The sequence below is a fragment of the Trachemys scripta genome, chromosome 21 (genome assembly GCF_013100865.1).
Source record: "Trachemys scripta elegans isolate TJP31775 chromosome 21, CAS_Tse_1.0, whole genome shotgun sequence".
Lineage (NCBI taxonomy): Eukaryota > Metazoa > Chordata > Testudines > Emydidae > Trachemys > Trachemys scripta.
The window spans coordinates 11,102,612-11,122,860 of record NC_048318.1 but is presented as its reverse complement, the minus strand read 5'-3'; the positions used below and the strand labels follow the sequence as shown (position 1 = coordinate 11,122,860).

At 45.8% G+C, this 20,249-nt stretch overlaps 1 protein-coding gene and 1 long non-coding RNA gene across 3 annotated transcripts in view; one reads left to right on the top strand and one right to left on the bottom strand.

Annotated features, from left to right (window-relative positions):
* The window catches only part of LOC117868660, a 137,494-nt gene that overhangs the window by 4,088 nt on the left and 113,157 nt on the right, over nt 1-20,249 (bottom strand). The gene's annotated exons all lie outside the window — the stretch shown is intronic.
* The window catches only part of SORL1 (sortilin related receptor 1), a 100,422-nt gene that overhangs the window by 40,954 nt on the left and 39,219 nt on the right, over nt 1-20,249 (top strand). For both annotated transcript variants that reach the window (XM_034754795.1, XM_034754794.1), the window contains exons 12-25: nt 1,656-1,744; nt 4,592-4,770; nt 6,992-7,178; nt 8,586-8,714; nt 9,075-9,160; nt 10,763-10,935; nt 11,553-11,684; nt 13,224-13,315; nt 13,911-14,157; nt 15,014-15,152; nt 17,294-17,467; nt 17,652-17,765; nt 18,520-18,642; nt 19,842-19,961. In XM_034754795.1, coding sequence (XP_034610686.1) covers nt 1,656-1,744; nt 4,592-4,770; nt 6,992-7,178; nt 8,586-8,714; nt 9,075-9,160; nt 10,763-10,935; nt 11,553-11,684; nt 13,224-13,315; nt 13,911-14,157; nt 15,014-15,152; nt 17,294-17,467; nt 17,652-17,765; nt 18,520-18,642; nt 19,842-19,961 — 1,984 coding nt within the window. The remainder of the gene's footprint in view (nt 1-1,655; nt 1,745-4,591; nt 4,771-6,991; nt 7,179-8,585; nt 8,715-9,074; nt 9,161-10,762; nt 10,936-11,552; nt 11,685-13,223; nt 13,316-13,910; nt 14,158-15,013; nt 15,153-17,293; nt 17,468-17,651; nt 17,766-18,519; nt 18,643-19,841; nt 19,962-20,249) is intronic.

Below are 20,249 nucleotides of genomic sequence, written 5' to 3'. Positions count from 1 at the left end.
TAAACTGTTTAATCCTGTGACTAAAACGGCCTCCTTTTCCTCTCAGTAAATGCTGTGCGGTTTGGTTAATGTTTGGGCCGCAGTGGGAACACGCCGCTGTTTTTTTACTGCCGAGATACAACCTTGTCCAAAGAACCCCTGTCCTTGAAATCATGTACATATCAAAGATTCAACCTAGGAAAGGCAATGGGGGAGCTGTGTTTCTTCACGTAAGAACTTGTGGGGTGACTTGGAAGTGTTTGATCTTAAAAAGCAAGACAGCCACATGCATTCTTCCTGTTCTGACTTGACCTTGCACAGGGAGGGCTCCATGTAGAAGTACAAGGTAAAAATGTTATGAGTAAGAGAGGGAGCTTCAGTTCACAAAACCCTGGCTTCTGAGTTACTCAGTGGGATTGTTTAAATCTTCCTCTTTGTGCAAAGAGGGGAGCAGAAGGGAAATGACTGAGCACATTTGAGTTTGCAACTGTGCAGGAGTGACCTCAGTTTCTGCCTCTCCGTTTTGGCAAGCAGCTGTGTGAAAATCATCTGCTCCAGCCTGGAAAGCGCAGTGGTCTGTAGAATGCTGATATTGTTTCAAAACAGAGCTCCAGGTGGGTCTGACGCACAACAGTGCTTCTTCTCGTGATGGATGTGTGAACTGGCTGTTGGACCATTTAACATGTGGTTTCCAAGCACCCTTTGGCTTCTTAGTATTGAAGAAACATCACAGACTCGAACACAAAATTGGCTGAAATCCTGGGAAACCACCAGTCTCCACTCAGCTCACCGGAAGGTTTGCAAACACAACAAACGGCTCTAGATTCAGGGGGCTTCTTTCGTTTACACTAGTGCAGCTCCTCTCACTTCGGTGAAGTTATTCCTGATTTTCACCAGTTTAAGTGAGAGGAGAATAAAGGTCCAGGGTCCTGTTCTGCTCTTGGTTACAGCTGTGCAAATTCAGAGTAACTCTGCTGCGGTCTAGATAATATTTAGTCCTGCCATGAGTGTAGGGGACTGGACTAGATCAGGGATTCTCAACCTTTTTCTCTCTGAGGCCCCCCCAACATGCTATAAAAACTCCATGGCCCACCTGAGCCACAACAACTCTTTTTCTGCATATCCAGTAGATTAAAAGCCAGGGCTGACATTAGGGGGTAGCAAGCAGGGAAATTGTCTGGGCCCCCCGCAAAGCTAAGTTGCCCGGACTTTGGCTTCAGCTCAGGATGGGGGGGCTCGGGCTTTGGCTTCAGCCTGGGCCCCAGTGAGTCTAACGCTGGCCCTGCTCCCTGGTCTGTTTTGGTGGCCCCCCACTGGACTAGATGACCTCTCGAGGTCCCTTCCAGTGCTATGCTTCTATGATTCTGGGCTCTCAGTTGACCCCAGACCACAGCCTGTAAACACTTGAGTCTCTATTGCTGCAGCCCAGGAGACCTGAAAGTCAGCATGGTTCAAACACCCAGTTCTTATAGAGCATGTTTCATAGCAAGGATTTCAGCCCTGATTCAGCGAAGCTTCAATTGGACTTCAACACGGGATGAATACACTTAAGGACTCAGATGAATGAGAGCCTTTGTGGTTATATGTTATGGTTCATGTGATGCTTTATAACCTCACATTCAAGCCACCTCAGCATTCTCTCATTAAGCTCCTTGTGTCCATGTTTCTTTTCTCAGGCACTGTCCGGCCCCCATTACTACACTTGGGGTGACCATGGTGGCATTCTTGTCGCAATAACACAGGGCACAGAGACAGACCAGCTCAAGTAAGTTACTGGGGTGAATAGGTTTTCTTTCAAACTACCTGACAGAAGCAGATGACTTCCCAAGAGATGTGAGCCAACAAAATAGAATAGCAAGTGGCCCCTTGATTTTGCCCTTAACCTATCCATGATATGCTAATCCATCACCCTCCCCCCTGCCCCTTTCTAAAAATTGTAAAGAAACTTCTCACTAGTGGAAAAGGAATAGGCTGAAGTATACAGGATATCAGTTCGTGTACAGTGGTCGCTCTGTGCCTTATTCTTCACTGTTCTCTCTTTGTCTTGGTGCTTATATGGACCCTATAGGCATAGCATCTGAGTGCGTGACCAACACTATGGGCTTTATCCTCACAGCCTCTACAAGGTGAGGTGGCATTATCCCCATTTTACAGATGGGAAACTGAGGCACTGAGCGATTAAGTGTCCTACAGGAGATCTGTGGCAGAGTCAGAAATGAAACCAAGGTCACCTGAACTCTAGCCCAGTGCTTTAACCCCAAGTACATCCTTCCATTTTGCAATAGGGCAATTCCATTGACTTCAGTGGAGGTATGCTGTTGCAACGCAGGGGCGGGTCAGCCCCCCAGACAATAGAACTGGAAGGTGTATGAGGGTTTGTAGCATTGCTACACTTTGGACTGGGATATATATTATTTTAGGAGGGTTTTTTTTTTAAACACACATCCCCAACGTCTCAGGGACGGACCTATATATTACGCTAGAACCGAGGAAAACATTTTTTATTATTTTGATCTTACACATTCTGAATTTTCTCCCCTGTACAATCCCAGTCTCCCCTCCCCTTTACATGGGTGCTCGAGACCCCAAATATTTAACACCCACCGTTGACAAGTGGTGGCAACTATGCTCCAGGCTTTCTTCCTGCAGCATCCCACCTGTCCTTGAATGCTACATCCCGAGGTATTTGGAGCCCTGGCAAAATATGATGCACGAATCCAATCTCTCATTGATCCATGTGAACAAGAAGCAAACACTTGGCCTAGTCAGCATGGCTCCCTTGTGATTAGAGAGACCTTTTACCCAGAGGGGAGGTTTCTCCCTAGCCCTGTCACTTAGTGGTTAATTCATTCCCTGAAGCATAAGGCTTATATCCCCCACCTAATGTAACTGAATTTTCCTATTGTCCATGTAACTATCTGATTCTTGTCTTTGTTTAGTCCCACTGGGCCATTGGCCTTAATTATTGCTTGTGGCAATGAGTTCCACAGGCTAATTATGTAAAAAAAAATAGGAGAGTCCGTGGCACCCAGTGCTGGGCTTAGGCGTACACTACTCCATCACATCATCTCCCTCTCCAGTAAATGTCTGCAGCGTACATTGGTGGGCAGCCTCCTAGTTGAGGCCTGTTTAGATAGCATTTATTGTCATGCTGGGATTCCTTTGTATCCATGTATATATTCGCCTCCTTGCTGTCTCTGTCACAGCCTCCTCCCCTTTCCTTTTCCATTCCTCAGGGCCTCTGACTAAGCCCTGCCCCCGTCCTGGGATTCCATCCGCATCAGCTGGATCATTGGCCAGTGGTTCTGAAGTTTAAAAAAGCTTTTCAACCAATTTTCAGGACATGGCAATTATGTTTATTGCCTTATGTGCTCCCCCACCAGATTCACACACTGCCCAGCAATGCTGTTAGAACACACTTAATGTCAACGGTTGGATTCTCTCTTGCAGCTTTATAGGTCTGGGGTAATTAGCTTCAAGTGGGTCATTGAGCATGTAATTACTTTGCTTGCTCTACCGCCATAGGGACTGATCCTGCAAGCATTTGCTCGTGTGTGTGTGTGGTCCGTCAGAAGCCCTTGGGGGCAGCTAGCATGAGCATGGGTTACTTGCACGCATAACAGTTTGCAGAATCAGTTTACAGCCCACCATTTTGGATAACTGCAAAAAGACGTGGGAAAAGACTGCCTATTTTTTCCCAAATGCCATTAAATGCTTTGGCTTATTTTTCCTTTTTGCACTGGAAGGGCTGCTTCTCTCAGCTGTTCTGACAGTGAACTAACTTAAGAGCTTAATTTAAATTTTATACAGGAGAGGTTTCAACATGACTAAGACCATGGATTCCTACGAAAGTTAAATAGGCTACAGAGATGTACATTGAAAGGGAGCATCCCCTCTGATGTAGCTTTGGCGTCCAAAAACTAAGGCCCAAAACTTAGTCTATGATATGAGCATCACTGTTGTGTCCAGGAAGCACATGTGCTGCCTCATACCAATGTCTCTTGGCCGCTTCGGGGTCAGTCTCTCTGAAAAAGGTCACAGAGCCCTGCAGGGAATTTTCATATGTTCTGGTTCACATCTGTGGTGTTGGGAAACCAACTACCATCTACAGATCAGCTTCTGCCACGTTCTTCCTTTTGGGCACAGACTCTCACGAGCTTTGGCTTTTCTCATTGACAGAATTTCAAGCCACATAGTTGCAGGCCGCTGTCACTGTCCTATGACCTACATGTGCATGTGTATCTATAAAAACCAGCTATCGTCCAGATAAATTATGCAGCTGCTTGTTTCTGCTTTGTGATTGAGTGGTCCGGTAGACTTGGAATCGGGAAATCTGGCTTCTAATCCTGGTGCTATCACGGACCTTGAGCAAGTCACATCTCTTTGTGCCTCAGTTTCCCCCCTGCAGCAGGGGGCTGATCTTTCTTTGTGAAGCACTTTGAGATCTACGCATGGAAAAGCCAAGTGTTATTAGTCATGACCATGACCATAATAAGGTTTTGAAAGTACCTGGTTTTGTGTAAGTTTAGAAATGAGCAAACGAATCCCAACGAGGAGGCCATCAGGAGTTTTATTTGCAGCAGTCCCATTGTCCTCGTCTCTCCCCCTCTAGGTACAGCACAAATGAAGGGGAGACTTGGAAAACGTTCACTTTCTCAGAGAAACCGGTATTTGTGTACGGGCTTCTCACTGAGCCAGGGGAGAAGAGCACAGTGTTCACCATCTTCGGCTCCTATAAAGAGAACGGCCACAGCTGGCTGATACTGCAGATTAACACCACTGACGTGCTCGGTAAGGGACCTGGCGTATTCCTGTGGCATTGAGCTTTGCACGTACGGCGTCTGTTTATCCCACCCCCTTGCTTTTCACACACACGGGTGTTCCAGTCCTTGAAAAGCAGCAGATCCCTGCAGCTTCCCCCATTGAATATTAATTTGGGGACAGGTCGGGCCTTTAAAAGTTCATGTACTCATGGGCTGCCGTTGCTTATCTGCGGAGAGGGAGAAAGAGGAAGTGCAGCCTGATCATCTCCAGTAACATTTTCACAAGCACCTCTTTGAAAGGCAAGTCAGCTCTTCAGCAGGGCGCTGCAAAGCTCGAGGGCTCCACCCATGCGGCCCTCTTGGCAGGCTCAGAGCCTAAGGGTATGTCTACACTACGCTGCAATAAAAACCCTTGGCACCGAATGTCAGAGCCTGGGTCAGCTGACTCGGCCTCACGGGGCTTGGGCTGCAGGGCTAAAAATAGCAGCGTAGACATTTAGGGTTGGGCTGGAGCCTGGGCTCTGAGACCCACCCCCCCTTCGCGGGGTCTCAAATCCCAGGTTTCAGCCCAAGCCTGACAGTCTACACTGAAGTTTTATAGTCCCGTGAATCTGAGTCAGCTGACCCAGGCCAGCCACAGCCCATGCCACGGGTCTTTCACTGCAGTGTAGACGTACCCTAAGAGACTCACCTTCAGATGCCAGGAACGTCAGTGATACGTAAGAACGGCCTTACTGGGTCAGACCAAAAGTCCATCCAGCCCAGTGTCCTGTCTACCGACAGTGGCCAATGCCAGGTGCCCCAGAGGGAGTGAACCTAACAGGTAATGATCAAGGGATCGCTCCTGCCATCCATCTCCACTCTCTGACAAACAGAGGCTATGGACACCGTTCCCCTTCCTCAGGTTCTGTATCCCTTAATGCCCATACGCGGAGTTTTTAGACGGAAATGCCAGCCAAGGACATTTTCCTCTCTAGCTAAAATCTCGTCTCAGGTGATTGAAGGATTTTAAAAAGGGAAAACAACAACAATAAAGCACCCCAACAACCCACTTCTGAAAGCCAGGCCAATGAATGTTTTATAACCAATTTCAGCTCTGATTGCGCAGCAGCATTGTAATCAAAGAACAGTTACATTTGGCAGAGGAATTTGCCGGACTAAAAGTTATAACCGATTCCCTTGATGTTTTGTTATAAATGGATCTGTTTGGGGATCGGATTGACTTCATTTAAGTAAGTCGTCGCAAATGCACTGTCATTGCTTTGGAGTCGTTTATAGCCTTCTGTCACCGAAGTCTCCCCTCTTCCCTACGCTGTGCGCCTTGAATTGGAATAGTGTCTCTTTTTCTATTTGTTTTGGGCATGTGGGTCCTACTCCATTGATTCCCCCTGGTGTGAAAGAGAGGGAAAACTGGCTCCATAAGAGGATTTCAGCCACTGCCAACTTTGTCTAGAACTGAGCAGTTAACGTGGGGAAAGTGGAAAGGCTGCATTGGCCAGCCTTTGAGTAGACAATTCCCCCTTTTAAACCCTAAGCATAAAAGGTATTAACATGCAACTCTTTCCCCGCAGCACTGGTCCTGTAAACTGGGCTTGGAGTCTGGGGAACTCAGCAGGGCATGGTGGAGAGGAATCCCACTGCAAACTGCAGAGTGCCACCGGAGCACTGAGACCTGGGAGTTGCTCCTTCCCCCTGCTCGCCTGCTCTGTAGGGTGAAGCCTCAGAAAATCTATGTAGCAATAGATCTTCCAGTCCATAAATCCATGCTTAAGAGCCTGCTCTTCAGCACACAAAGTGTGCTCATATCCCCTGCATGGGCTTCTGGGAGCCCTTTATATTGTGAAATCCCAGCACCCCAGGGAGAGGGGAGGAGCATGTGGGAATCAGTGAGGTTACCCCGAGGTGCTGTTCTTGGGATAGAAGCGGCAGGGAATGTGCATGTTCATACGATACAACTCAGGCTCCTGAAAAGACAAAATATTAGGCCCGATTCTCCACAGCTTTGCACCTTGTGTGGTTATTGGCAGCTGTGCAAAGAGCAAAATGCTAGCAGAGCAACTGGCTTCCAGAGGTGGTTAGCTTCTTCAGCCCTCCAGCATCTTGCACCCATTCTGCACAGGGGTAAAGGACAACTCCCGGTACAAGGACAGAGGACAATCAGGCCTCCTCTTTTTAAATCTCAAGTCTTGGGTATGTAGGTCATGGTGAGTTGTTTTTTTTTATTTAACCAAGCATATCATTTATCATAGGCGTCCCTTGCACAGAAAACGATTACAAACTGTGGTCACCCTCCGACGAGCGAGGTAATGAGTGCTTACTGGGGCATAAGACAGTTTTCAAAAGGAGGACTCCTCATGCGACCTGCTTCAATGGGGAAGATTTTGATAGACCAGTTATGGTCTCCAACTGCTCATGTACAAGAGAAGACTTTGAATGGTAAGTACCAATTAATTCCCTTTAGTCTGGGTTGTTATTCAGTTATAAATATCAGTAACTAACAACAGTGAGCAAATAAGCAGATCCAATTTATTTCTCTCTTTGTATCTATGGCCTGTTTGTATAGCAGAGCAGACTAAATAGACTGAAAACATCATTTCATTAATAGGAGGCAAGAAGTTTAATTCATGTCTTTGAAGCACTTTGAGAGACTGAAAGGTGCAGTAGAAAAGCAAAGTATTATTACCTCATTACTTCTGCTTTAAAATAGATGAGGATGATTTCCAAAGACAGAGAGCTACTATAGAAAAGCTAAGAGACCATTTAACCAGAGGGATGGGATTGGCACTGCTACGTAATTTTATTTTTAATTTAGACTTCAGTGAAACTAAACAGCTGTCAAGATAAAGGAGCTTTGCTTTGATAATCACATGTAAAGGTTATTCGTTAATGTGTGAATTGTTGGGTAGGGGGCCAGATTTTTATAAAGAGTTCTGCTCCCTGTTAGGCACTTAAATAAGGAATAATGATTAATTTGGTTACAGCTGGTCAGAAGGGGAATAAAGGACTGCGGGATTGGTTTCCAGTTTTGCAATTAACTCATTGTGTAACCTTGGACAGATCACTTGACCAGTCTGTGCCTCAGTTTACCCATCTGTAAAATTAAGATAATGTAACAACGATACTTTTATCTAGCACTTTTTATCCATAGATCGCAAAGGAGGTAAACATCATTACAGTAGAACCTTGGAGTTACAAACACCTCGGGAATGGAGGTTGTTCATAACTCTGAAATGTTCATAATTCTGAACAAAACATTATAGTTCTTTCAAAAGTTTACAACTGACCATTGACTTAATACAGCTTTGAAACTTTACTATGAAGAAGAAAAACACCGCTTTCCATTTTTTTTAGTAGTTTATGTTTATCACAGTACTCTACTGAATTTGCTTTTTTGGGTGGGTGGGGTCTCTGCTGCTGCCTGATTGTGTACTTCCGGTTCCAAATGAGGTGTGTGGTTGACCGGTCAGTTCCTAACTCTGGTGTTCGTAACTCTGAGGTTCTACTGTATCCCCATTGTACAGTTGGGAAACTGAGGCACATGGACTTGCCCAACGTCACCCAGTAATCCTGTGGCAGAGTTGGGTATCCAGAGTCCCAGTCCAGTGCTGGCACCCACGCCATAATGTATTTGGTGATTGTGAGGCTTCATTACTTAATGCATATAAAATGTTTTGAGGTTTTTCGATACAAGCTGCTGTCTGATTTCAAAACATTGTTATTAATTTGAATGTTACAATTAATGGTTTTCCCAAACACTTTGTGTTTCTAACACTGTTGCAAAGAATACATGAAAGTAGCAATATAACATGATAGCATTTCCTTTTTTCCCCCCTCTACCTTCAGTGATTTTGGTTTTAAACTGAGCGATGACTTATCATTAGAAGTTTGTGTCCCTGATCCTGAATTTGCTGGGAAACCATATTCCCCACCTGTGCCTTGTCCCGTTGGCTCGACGTATAGAAAGACTAGAGGGTACGTACTGCACATGGGCAAGAAACTTGACTTTTCAAATTATTATTATGTATTTGCATTACTGTAGTTCCTTGGGCCCCCAAGTCAGACACCATGGTGCTAGGTGTTGTACGAACTCAGAACAAAAAGAGGGTTCCTACCCCGAGGAGTTTACAATCTAAGTTTATGAAATTTATTTGAATGGTATTAAAAGAAGGATCAGATTAATAAATGATTAAGGGGAATGCACCCATGGAGTACACAATATAATGTGGTTTAATTCTAAATCCTACGAGAACCAGTTGGTTGCACTGGTTGCACATGAGAGTATGCTAGCTTTTTCCTTTAAGAAATGAATGTGTGTGTGTATATACATTCCAGCTACCGCAAGATCTCGGGTGACACCTGTTCAGGAGGAGACATTGAATCACGGCTAGAAGGGGAGCTGGTGCCATGCCCTCTAGCAGGTAAGTCTCCATGGGAGCACTGCCACCCTGGTTGCTTCCTAGCAAAGTCTGTGTTCCTTTGGCTGCCTGTTTAGGAACTATCCACAAATTCCCCACGAGGCTCTCAGAAATCTGAGGAAGGTAATGGAACTGCAGCTGAAATATCTGAGCATGTAAAAAGTCATTTCTTCCTTCTGGGTCCCTTACATAGTTTTTGAGGGTTTAATCTTGCTCGCATTGGAGTCAGTAAGAGTTTCTGACATGGGAGCAGGTTTGAATTTACACTTCTAAGTGACATGGAGTTCAGATGCCCCAACTCCACTTGATTGGGTGTCAGAGTCACGGCTGAATTCCACAAGGTGCTGAACACCGTTTGCTCACTGAGGGGAGCTGAAGACATGAAAATAGGTGATAATTGGGAACCAAACTCCTCCATGATTTCCTGACTCATACTGTAATAGGTGTAGAATAAGATTAAAACAGAACAAATAGAGCAAGAATTCTCTCTCTCCATCCCTTTACCCAGCCTGCAGAGCCCCCACACAGCCACTGCTGCCCGTCGTGCCCCCACTGTGTCTGACGGCCATTTGGCGTTTTCTGTGCCCATGCAGGGCAAAATTTATACCTTAGCACTTCAGTGGTGTGAGCCAGACAAGTCACACGAAGATGTCGCCCCCTTCCCTTCCCTTTCCAGACATGAGGGCCCTGCAGTGATCTCATTCACCCATGTGCTGCCAAAGTAATTTGCATTCTGCTCATTAGAGCCCTAATTGAATCTTGCGTCATGCGCAACGTGATTAATGTGCAAGAGCGAGAGGGGGAGCGGTATCTGCAAGGGAGGAGATAGCGCATGAGCCAAAGCAAGCCAAAATCAATGGGAGTTATTCTCTTGGCGTCAATCAAGATCCCCTGCTCTTTTCCCTCCCTCCAGCCCCCAGCCTGATTGGTGTTTTAGGGAAGGGCCGAGTGGTCATCAGAGAGGCATGAAATGTTCTCTAAAAGAGCAAACGTCACCTGGTTTGGGATTTTGGTACAGACTCCTGTACCTAGGAGTCCCAGTCCTGGGCCAGGATCCCGTTGTGCTAGGTACTGTACAAAACAGACAGATGGTCCCCAAATTCTTACATGATAAGTATTTATGTTACATTAGACCCCGAAGACTCCAATCGGGATCTATCGACTTAGTCACTTTTATGGCTCACAAACATGAAATGCATTTAGGCTCCAGAGAAAGCACTTGGACAGTTTTTTTTTTCTTTTGGGCAAATGTTTTCAGCTGGTTCATTTTTTTTTTTAATGTTGACAAAATTTAACATTGTAAATAAAAGAAAGGAATTTCAAAACCTACTTTTGCAATTTCCACCCTCTTTTTCCACCGACCTGAATAAATAATAGCGGTAATGATTTCCTCTCACTTTTGCATGTGAGTTACAGAAATCTCTGGCTACTGACAAACACCAATTAAAATCTTCTCTCTCCAAAAACAAGGGCCTGATTCTCATTTATGATAAGGTCCTAACTGTGTGGTTTTGGTCAGAAATGAAGAAGACCCATTTGTTCACCTTATCCCCAAGGGAACTCACGGGAAAAGGCTTCTACATAAATATTTCTCTGTACCTCTAGAAGAGAATGAGTTTATTCTGTATGCCACGCGCTACTCCATCCACCGGTACGATCTCTCTTCTGGAATCAGCGAGGAGTTGCCTCTAACTGGATTGCGAGGGGCAGTGGCTCTGGATTTTGATTACGACCACAACTGTTTGTACTGGGCAGATGTGACGCTTGACATTATCCAGGTGAGCGGGGTTCTGGGCAGTCCCTGCCTAGCACAGTGCTCTGGGATGTTTTCCTAGAACAGCGAATACCTTGTGTGATATAATAGCCTTGTGGAGAGAGCAGTGGACTGGGATTCAGAAGACTGGAATACTAGTCCTGCCACTGGCCTGCTGGGTGACCTTAGGTAAATTGCTTCACGTTCCCATGCCTCAATTTACCCATCTGTAAAGTGGAGAGAATGAAACTGACCTCCTTTGTAGAGTGCTTAGAGGTTTGTTGATGAGAAGCCCTGTATAAGAGCTAAGCTTCTTATTTTTAATGAAAAATACAGCCGTAGCACCTATCTTCTGCTATGAATGGAAATGAAAGATGGCACATATCACAAGAGGAGTATTTTCCCCTTTAGCCAAAAATTTCTCCTATTCCCTCTCTTGTGCTGGACACCTGTTTATCTCCTGGCCTCCCCTCCATCCCAGAAATGGATGTATCTCTGGGGAACTGTAACAGATATGCTTTGCAATGCAAATACGGCTGTTAGGTTTTTCTCATTAGTGGCTCCTTTGCTAATTCCCCACCTCAAACAACTGAGTGCACTAACCTTGATGCTTAGAGTTTTCTATTTGTTTGTTTGTTTTAGCGTCTTTGTCTAAACGGCAGCTCCGGACAGGAGATAATCATTAGCACTGGCCTAGAAACAGTGGAAGCGTTGGCCTTTGAACCTCTCAGTCAGTTGCTTTACTGGGTGAATGCTGGTATTCCAAAAATTGAGGTATGTCTGCAACCGATGTTCATGACAGCAGGTAGCTGTAGCCACGTTGCTTTGTCTTTACCAGGCCTTCAGTCTGTTGCACCATGTGTAGCTGTGAGTCCCCATTCCTGGATGTTGGCTGACATATTAGGGGCAGTAAGGCCATTCAGCCTTCTCATCCAAGGGCTTATTGCAACTACTCATGCATAAGGCAGAGTAGGATTCAGCCTTTTGTATTTAAGATGGAAGATCAGTGAATTACAAAATGCATTTCCCAAGGAATGCCGCTCCACCATCAGTAATCATGTAGGCGCCAAAAGCGGCAGTAAGATCGCTAGTGAGGGACATAGACTGAATATCCAGCCAGATTGTCTTATGAACCTAGGTAAAGATTGATCTGCTTGGTGCTCGATCTGCAAGGAGACTACATCCCTTTAGGATTTGCTATGATGATGATGATGGAAGAGGGCTTACTGTAAATCAGTTTGACACTTTCAGACCCATATAACACCTTCAGATCCATAACACACATTCAGGGCAGGCTGAATGGTCCAAAAAGGGATTCACAGTACGCTCGTAAATAAACATGGCACGTTTGCTCTGTTGTTGTTCACCTGTATTTGGACAACTGCTGGTTCCTTCAGGAAAAGAGCGGTGAACTGCGAAAGATGCACGAACGTTGTCACAAAAGCTTACTCCCCCCAAATTTTGTGCCTCACTTGAATAGAATCATAGAAGATTAGGGTTGGAAGAGACCTCAGGAGGTAATCTAGTCCAACCCGCCCTGCTTAAAGCAGGACCAACCCCAACTAAATCATCCCAGCCAGGGCTTTGTCAAGTTGGGCCTTAAAAACCTCTAAGGCGGGAGAGTCCACCACCTCCCTAGGTAACCCATTCCAGTGCTTCACCTGCCTCCTAGTGAAATAGTTTTTCCTAATCCAACCTAGACCTCCCCCACTGCAACTTGAGACCATTGCTCCTTGTTCTGCCGTTACTCTTCCTCTTTCTCCTAGTTAAGTTATACTCATCCAGACAGTGAGCAGAAACAATATCATGTGGTTTATGATTGGTGACAAATTATAGACTACAAATGGTTCAAATGAAGGGTTCCCAGCAGAGCCCATAGGCTCAAATTTGCTTGCATAAGCGGTTCTTCAGCTACAGCCCAATAACAAACACACTCATCAAAATTAAGGAGAAGTTGTGAGCGGCTAGCGAACATAAGGGATAAATTTGTCAAGTAATTTACCTGCAACAGGTTATTTGAGCTGCATTAAATGGAACAATTTCCTCTCTGTAATGTGGCGGGATAGAATTTGCTGCACATAGGGCATTACGGCTGTAAGCAATTTGTTCAGCAGTGTGGAAATCACATAAGTAAATGAAGCCCATAAACTTTTATCACTTGCCTTAAGATAACTGTTTGTCAAGTATGTATGCGTTGAACTGTCATTTGCTATATGGTTGTAATTAAATGCTACAGAATTTCATTTAATTTTAAACAATGCAGTTGTTCTTCATATTGCAAACAAAACCCATACCCGCTACATCTTGTGCTAGGTTTCCAACCCAGATGGAGACTTGCGATTTACTGTTCTGAATTCCTCTGTACTCGAACGACCCAGAGCCCTAGCTTTGGTGCCTAAAGAAGGGTGAGTAGGACTTATCTATGAATGGTCGTGTTAATTTGTATTAAAATCAACCAAGTCAATCCAGCCTTTTTCATCAGTACTAAATTCATACAAGATCGAAGTAGTGCGCTCCTCCATTTGCTGTTTTGAAAGCTGTTTTCCTGCCTGGCTCTTTCTCACCTAAATACTATGAGCCGGGTAACTGGGCTTCAGTTCGATTGAGATGGGGAGCAATTTTCCATTTCCCTCACAATAACGTTCCCTTGGTAAGAACCTCCATAGCTGCCACTGGTTATGCAGCAGAGGAGGCAGAGCGCTGGTCTCTTCAGTGGATGTAACTGTGCTAATGTGTGAGAAGTTGACCTCTTAGAAACTGACTGTCTGCTGAATCACTGCTTTACATGTGGTTCATGTGGTATTTAAATACAGTCCTGGAGCCTTAATATTCCCCCTGCCAAGTGCAGTCCATTGAATTCCATTGAGTTCCTGTTAAAAAGACATACGCTTTCTGTGAGATACGATTTAACGAGTGGAGTTCACGGTTTTGTGGGGGCACCTGTTTAGATGAGGCCTTGTATTATTATTTTAAATTAACTCTGCTTATGGACATAATCAGGTTGATGTTCTGGACAGACTGGGGAGACTCTAGACCTGGCATTTACAGAAGCGATATGGATGGTTCGTCGGCCAGTTGCATTGTCTCTGAAGGAGTGAGATGGCCAAATGGCATTTCTGTGGATGATCACTGGATCTATTGGACGGAAGCCTATATGGATAGAATCGAGAGGATTGATTTCAATGGGATGCAGAGATCTGTGATACTGGATAGTCTTCCTCATCCCTATGCTATTGCTGTATTTAAGGTATTTATACAGTGTGTTTGGAGAGAAGTATAGTAGATATAGGGGCTCAACCCAAACTACGATAAACGCTGAGCTGTGTTGAGTGGTCCCAAGCTCACCATGAACTCTGACCCAGTTCACTAAAAGCTTTGCAGCCTTAACGCACACACATGGCTTTTGTTTCAGGTTCTGCACAGGTCCAGTTTTAAGGCTTTGTTAGCTTCTTTCCTTTGGGCTTAAGAAACATTCTGACAATCTTGTTCTCCTGAGATTCGTAGGTTTGAGAGCTGCAGTAGTCTGGATAACCTTTGGCTAATGTCTCAGATGCCTGTCTGTCTGTCTGCTTATCTGAACCCAGCTTCATATCTGTGCCTTACTAATTCTTGTTTGTACTGCTCTGTCCATATAAACAGACATGAGCAAGTAGGAGCTGGGAGTCAGAAGACCTGGGTTCTGTTCCAGACCCTGCTGTTGACTCACTTTGTGACTCCATTGGGAAAATCACTGAACCCCAATACAATCCTACTTTCCCCATCTATAACATGGGGTAGTGACACTGACCTAGCCTTGCAGAGCATTTTGAAGCCACCTGAAGAGCAATATATAAGTGCAAAGTAGTATTAGCGGTATATGAAATCTTAGCGGCACAGGCAGCGTCTATGCAAAAAATAACCCTTGGTTTTCGGTTGAAACTGACTTTATGAAATTGGTCTTCTGCATTGGCTAGTTTGATGAAAAAAATCAGGATTAACCGGGAGTTCCTGATCTGTAGATCCTCCTTCAAATCCTGAATTTGGAAAAGAATAAGTTTGCAGAGGTCATAATATTTGCCTGTCTCCACCAAAGCGTGGACTAAGGAACAAAGCTTATGTTTCAGAATGAAATCTACTGGAATGATTGGTCGCAGCTGAGTATTTTTAGAGCATCTAAATACAGTGGGTCGAGAATGGAGATTTTAGTTGGCCGATTAAATGGGATCATGGATATGAAAATCTTCTACAGAGGAAAGACAACAGGTAATGTGGAGTGTTTGTAAAGACCTTTTCTAAGTAGACTGTAGGGTGAGATTTTCAAAAGCCAGCGAGGGTGTTTGGCTGCTTAATTCCTATTGAATGGGATTTGGGAGTTTGTCTATCTTAACTGCTTGTATGGCCCCCCCCATCATTATAGTATCTGAGTGCCTTACCGTCTTTAATGTATTTTATTCCCAGAACACCCTGAGGTAGGGAAGTGCTGTTATACCATTGTACAGATGAAGAAGTGAGGGAGAGAAATCACCCACGGGGGGGCTGGCAAAACAGGGAGTTGTGCCCCGGTCTCAAAGTCCAGGCTAGCGCCCTAACCACTGGGCCATCCTTCTTCAATTTTTTTGAGCCCAAATACATCCAGATTCCTTAGGAGACTTCGCAGCTCTCAGCCATAGTACTAAGCATTGTCTGTCTTTTGTGAATGGTGCTTGGTCGGTAAATTTCAGCATGATAGATGTACATCGCGATCTCTTTATCACACGTCCGCTTTAAACTCCTAAAATCTCTCTGTCACCTCGAGGTCGCTGGTTTGAGTGCAGTTCAGGTCTGGTTAGGTAGCAGTTGTTACCATCCGATAGCTCCTTAGTGACCTCCGTGAAAGGAATTGTTGGGTCTCAGGCTAAAGGGCAGGTGTGCACTCATTAGAAAACCACCGGCATTGCTGGAGTTCCAAGCGGAGAGGTCAGGGACTCAATGGGCTTTGAGAGTGAACTGTCTTTAGATGAAACGGTAGCACGAATATTTAGAGTTCGGAGCCATAGATTTGATAAGCCTGTAACTGAGAGGCCTCCAAATGGCTTAGAATGAATGTAAAGTAGCATCTTAAAATGAGCCCACCCGAGCAGAAAGTCACTGACCTCCTAGTTTCCAGGAGATGCTGTGGACTTCATCTGATCCTTCTGAAACAAAAGGCTGTTCAGTTGTGTTTAAGAAAACAAGTGCTCAGCCTGATCAGAAGGAGGCTGTTAAGTGCCGATTAACTAGCCCTTAGGTTGCTGTGTTCTGAAATGCTCTTGTTAGCATGGAAGCTGCTGATGGGAAGCCCCTCCTTCCTCTCTGATTATTTAATGAGGTTTATTAGCGAGCCTTTGGAAGGTAATGCTTTCTGGGGTTGCCTTCAAAAAGGTCTCCAGGATGGTGCTTCTCAACCCTTTCCAGGCTGCCGCAACTTGTCATGACAGAAAAAAGTTTTGGGACCCTCTGTAAGGAGTTTTGCCTTCTCTCTGCAGCATAAATCCTAGAATCATAGGGTTAGAAGGGACCGAAAGGAGCATGGATTGCTTGCCAAAATCATCTGGGTTTATCTCAGTCAGTTTCCTGCCATTGCAGGGTCCTCGGGCATTGGTGCACCTGTGACACATAATAGTCTAGGCACCTGTGGGCTGTAATCCTTCAGTCTCATTTTCGCTGTTGAGTTTAGTGTGTTTGTGGTAGGTAGTTTTGGTGGCCTGTGATATGTTTGGTGGTTCCTTCTGGTCTTAAGTTCTATGACTCTTCCCATGTAGCTCTTAAGAAATGGAGGGTGGTCCCAAGCCCGAGTTGAAACTTGTGTTCTAGGGAATTAAATTAAATCTTCCCCAAGCTTGATGCAGAGAGAGAGAGCAGTGCAGTCTCAGTGTTGGTTTATTATTAGTTACTATTTATTTGTATTGTAGCAGTGGCTAGAAGCCTCCATTGTAGACCAAGACCCCTTTGTGCTAGGCGCTGTACAGACAAAATAAAAATATGTTTTCTGTCCCAAAGAGCGTGGTTTGACTTTGCCATCTCATTTGAGGGGGAGAAAAAACTCTCCCTTTAATTATTCATATTTCACGACTATATAAGGCAGCGGGGGATCTGCGCGGTGTATCCTGTTTACTTATTAATCTGTAAACCACTTCTCACTAGGATCGAAGGGCCTGATCTAGTGTGGCACTGAGTGTGCATTCAAGCCCTATTGAAGTCAGTGGGAGTGGAGGGCGCTTGGCATCTCCCAAGCCCAGACTCAATACATAGCCAAGTGAAACTGACACCCAGGTGCCCAGACAGCCTGCGTAGCAGCCTGAAGCAAGGGGATGACGGGAGATGTAGTGTCAGGTTCCCTGCCCTGTACTGCAGTGCCAGCTAGTTACTTTGATCCCTCCCAACAGGGCAGAATGCCTGCATCACCAAGCCTTGCAGTTTGTTGTGTTTGCCCAAATCAAACAACAGCAGAAGCTGCAAGTGTCCTGAGGGAGTCTCCAGCAGCGTGCTCCCATCAGGGGAAGTGAAGTGTGATTGTCCACATGGATACGTGCTGAAGAACACCACCTGCATCAAGGAAGGTAAAACCCTGGTTAACTCCTGCTGCTATTTAATCCTGAAAAACAAATTCCTTGGTTGGGAGATAGGTCAGCTTGACTTTACCTCTTGACCTGGAGCGTAAAGCTTAGAAAGAGCAAAGATAATGGTGCTATGCCTAATGGTAGCTTGTTGGTTTGTTTTTTTTAAACACACGCTGGGCACTAGATAACACCTGTCTGCCTAACCAGTATAGATGCTTCAACGGGAATTGCATCAACAGCATTTGGCAGTGTGACAACGATAACGATTGCGGAGACATGAGCGATGAGAAGAATTGCCGTAAGTGTCCTTCTGTGGTCACTTTGTGCGTCCTGATCGGTAATCATTTATCAAGCCTGGCTGGGGAGCAAAATGCTTCCACCAGTGATGGAGAAGGGATTAGTAATAATGAATATGGTCTTTCCACCCTTCCTACAAGCCCTTGTGGTGTGGGATATCCTAATGAAGCTAGATACATTCAAGGAGAAGGCCATCCTCTGAATGAAAATCAGACAAAGAGCCCAATGAAGGGAAGAAACAGCCATCTGGCCAAGCTGTCCCCAAGTCATAGAGGTATGGCTCAGCCCATTACAGAAACAGGGCCAGGTTCAAAGTTAGGACCTGGATTTGGGTCCGAATGCCAAGCAACTGAACAATAAGACAAAGTCCAGGCCAAAACGTGTCCCTAGGCTTAGCTGCTCTTCAGGTTCCTGACTGATGGCTGCTTAGACTCAAGCGCCCCCCCCCCCCCAGCCATGATTCCTCACCTTTTTTTCTCTCCGGCTGGAGGGCACTTTCTCCAGGCTTGGTATTGCAGTGTGGCACTGGTTTCAGTCCCATCTCCAGGTCAGACCATTAAGCCCTTCCTGCCCTGAACCAGGAGAAATTCATCCAGCACAGCCAGAATCTGTAGCAAGAATAGCTCTGAGGAAGCTCTTTCCCTCCATTTGATTCCCCTTGCTGTTATTTTAACATGTGAGTTTGGGTCACGGGAGGAATTATTTAATTGGTGGCCTTGAAACCTCTCGCTTCTCTCCCCCCCGCCTTGTTTTAGCCACAACAGTCTGTGATAGCGAGACTCAGTTCCGCTGCCAGGGCTCGGGGACCTGCATCCCGCTGTCCTATAAATGTGACCTGGAGGACGACTGTGGAGATAACAGCGATGAAAGCCACTGCGGTAAGCGTGATAAGGAGCAAGCTGTTTGTCTCAGTTGGATGTCCTTTCTCTCCCCCCCCCCCCCCCCGTTAGGAAGAATATCACTGTTCTCTCCACCAGGCAGGGGGTGAGCCTGCCCAGATGGAGGCAGGGCAAGGCAGCATCTCTGGCTCTCAGGAGAGCACTGAAGGGGACGCACCTTGCGCATTGTCCAGGGCTTGCTAGCCCCTCCCTGGATGCAGTCAGGCAGCTAGTGCAGAAGTGATCCAGGGGAGGGGGTGAGATGCAAAGGACAAAGGAGCAAGCAAGTGCAATGACAGCCCATATCCACCCCACCCGAGGCGTCACGCCGTGAGCTGGCAGCGAGGCTCTGATATCAGATGTTCCCAGCTCCCCTCACCTGCCATGCGCATCTGCCATAAAACAAAAATAATCAAGCAGGGATTGAAAATTGTACTCATGCAGCTTCCTAGACTTGGTGTGTTCGGTCTTGGAGCAGGGTGAAAACACAGCTGCCTTGAGGCACCCAGACAGGGTAGACGGCTCCAAGATCTGGTATCTTCTAATGCCACCGGGGCTACAAATTAAGTGCTGCGGCAGTAGGTTCCCCTTCACCCTCCCCCAGTTGCTTCATACTGGTAAGAAACCTATGCTGCACGTCATGAGCACAATAATAGCAGGGTTAGGACTCAGCCTCCTTCATTAACAGCACCGGCGCCTAACCGAACGGGGAGTCTCCCATTAGTTGTGTGCAGTCTAGGCTGTATGGCGCAGTGTTGAGCAGTTCCACCTCCATCCAGCAGAGGGCAGTGGTGAAGGCACACACTAGCCAGTTCATTGCAGCACTTCTTAAGGAGCTCAGAATCCCTAATTTCAAAGGAGATTCTAGCCTGATTTTCAAAGGCAGCTGAGCATCTGCAGTTCCCAGCGTCTTGAATGGGTTGTGGGTGAGGCCGTCAACCTCTAAGGCTAATAGTTCCTGAGCGGCAGACTGTTAAATCCACGGCAAGAACAGAAAATGGGAATCAGAGGGACGTGGTAGCTTTTGATCTTTCAGGGCTAGAAACAATGCACTAAAAATACTTTCAAGACCAGAACAAATTTTCTGAGCTGCTTAGGCTGCCAGTAATGAAACGGCAGTTCTTTCTTCTAAGTCAACAGCGTGTGTTCAATCCCCGCCCCCAATCACCCCATCTGAACTGTGGGTGCCTTGTTTGTAGAAGCTCACCAATGTAGAAGTGATGAATTCAGCTGCAGCTCGGGGATGTGCATTCGTCTTTCTTGGATGTGTGACGGCGATAACGACTGCAGGGACTGGTCAGATGAAGCGAACTGCACTGGTAAGCGTTGGGATGTGATCGAGAACTCTCTGCTGGAGTTGCTCATTGCTGGCTATCAGCTGCTGTGTTTTTAAAGGTTTCAGAGTAGCAGCCGTGTTAGTCTGTATCAGCAAAAAAAAACAGGAGTACTTGTGGCACCTTAGAGACTAACAAATGTATTAGAGCATAAGCTTTCGTGGACTACAGCCCACTTCTTCGGATGCATATCAAGGAAGAAGTGGGCTGTAGTCCACGAAAGCTTATGCTCTAATACATTTGTTAGTCTCTAAGGTGCCACAAGTACTCCTG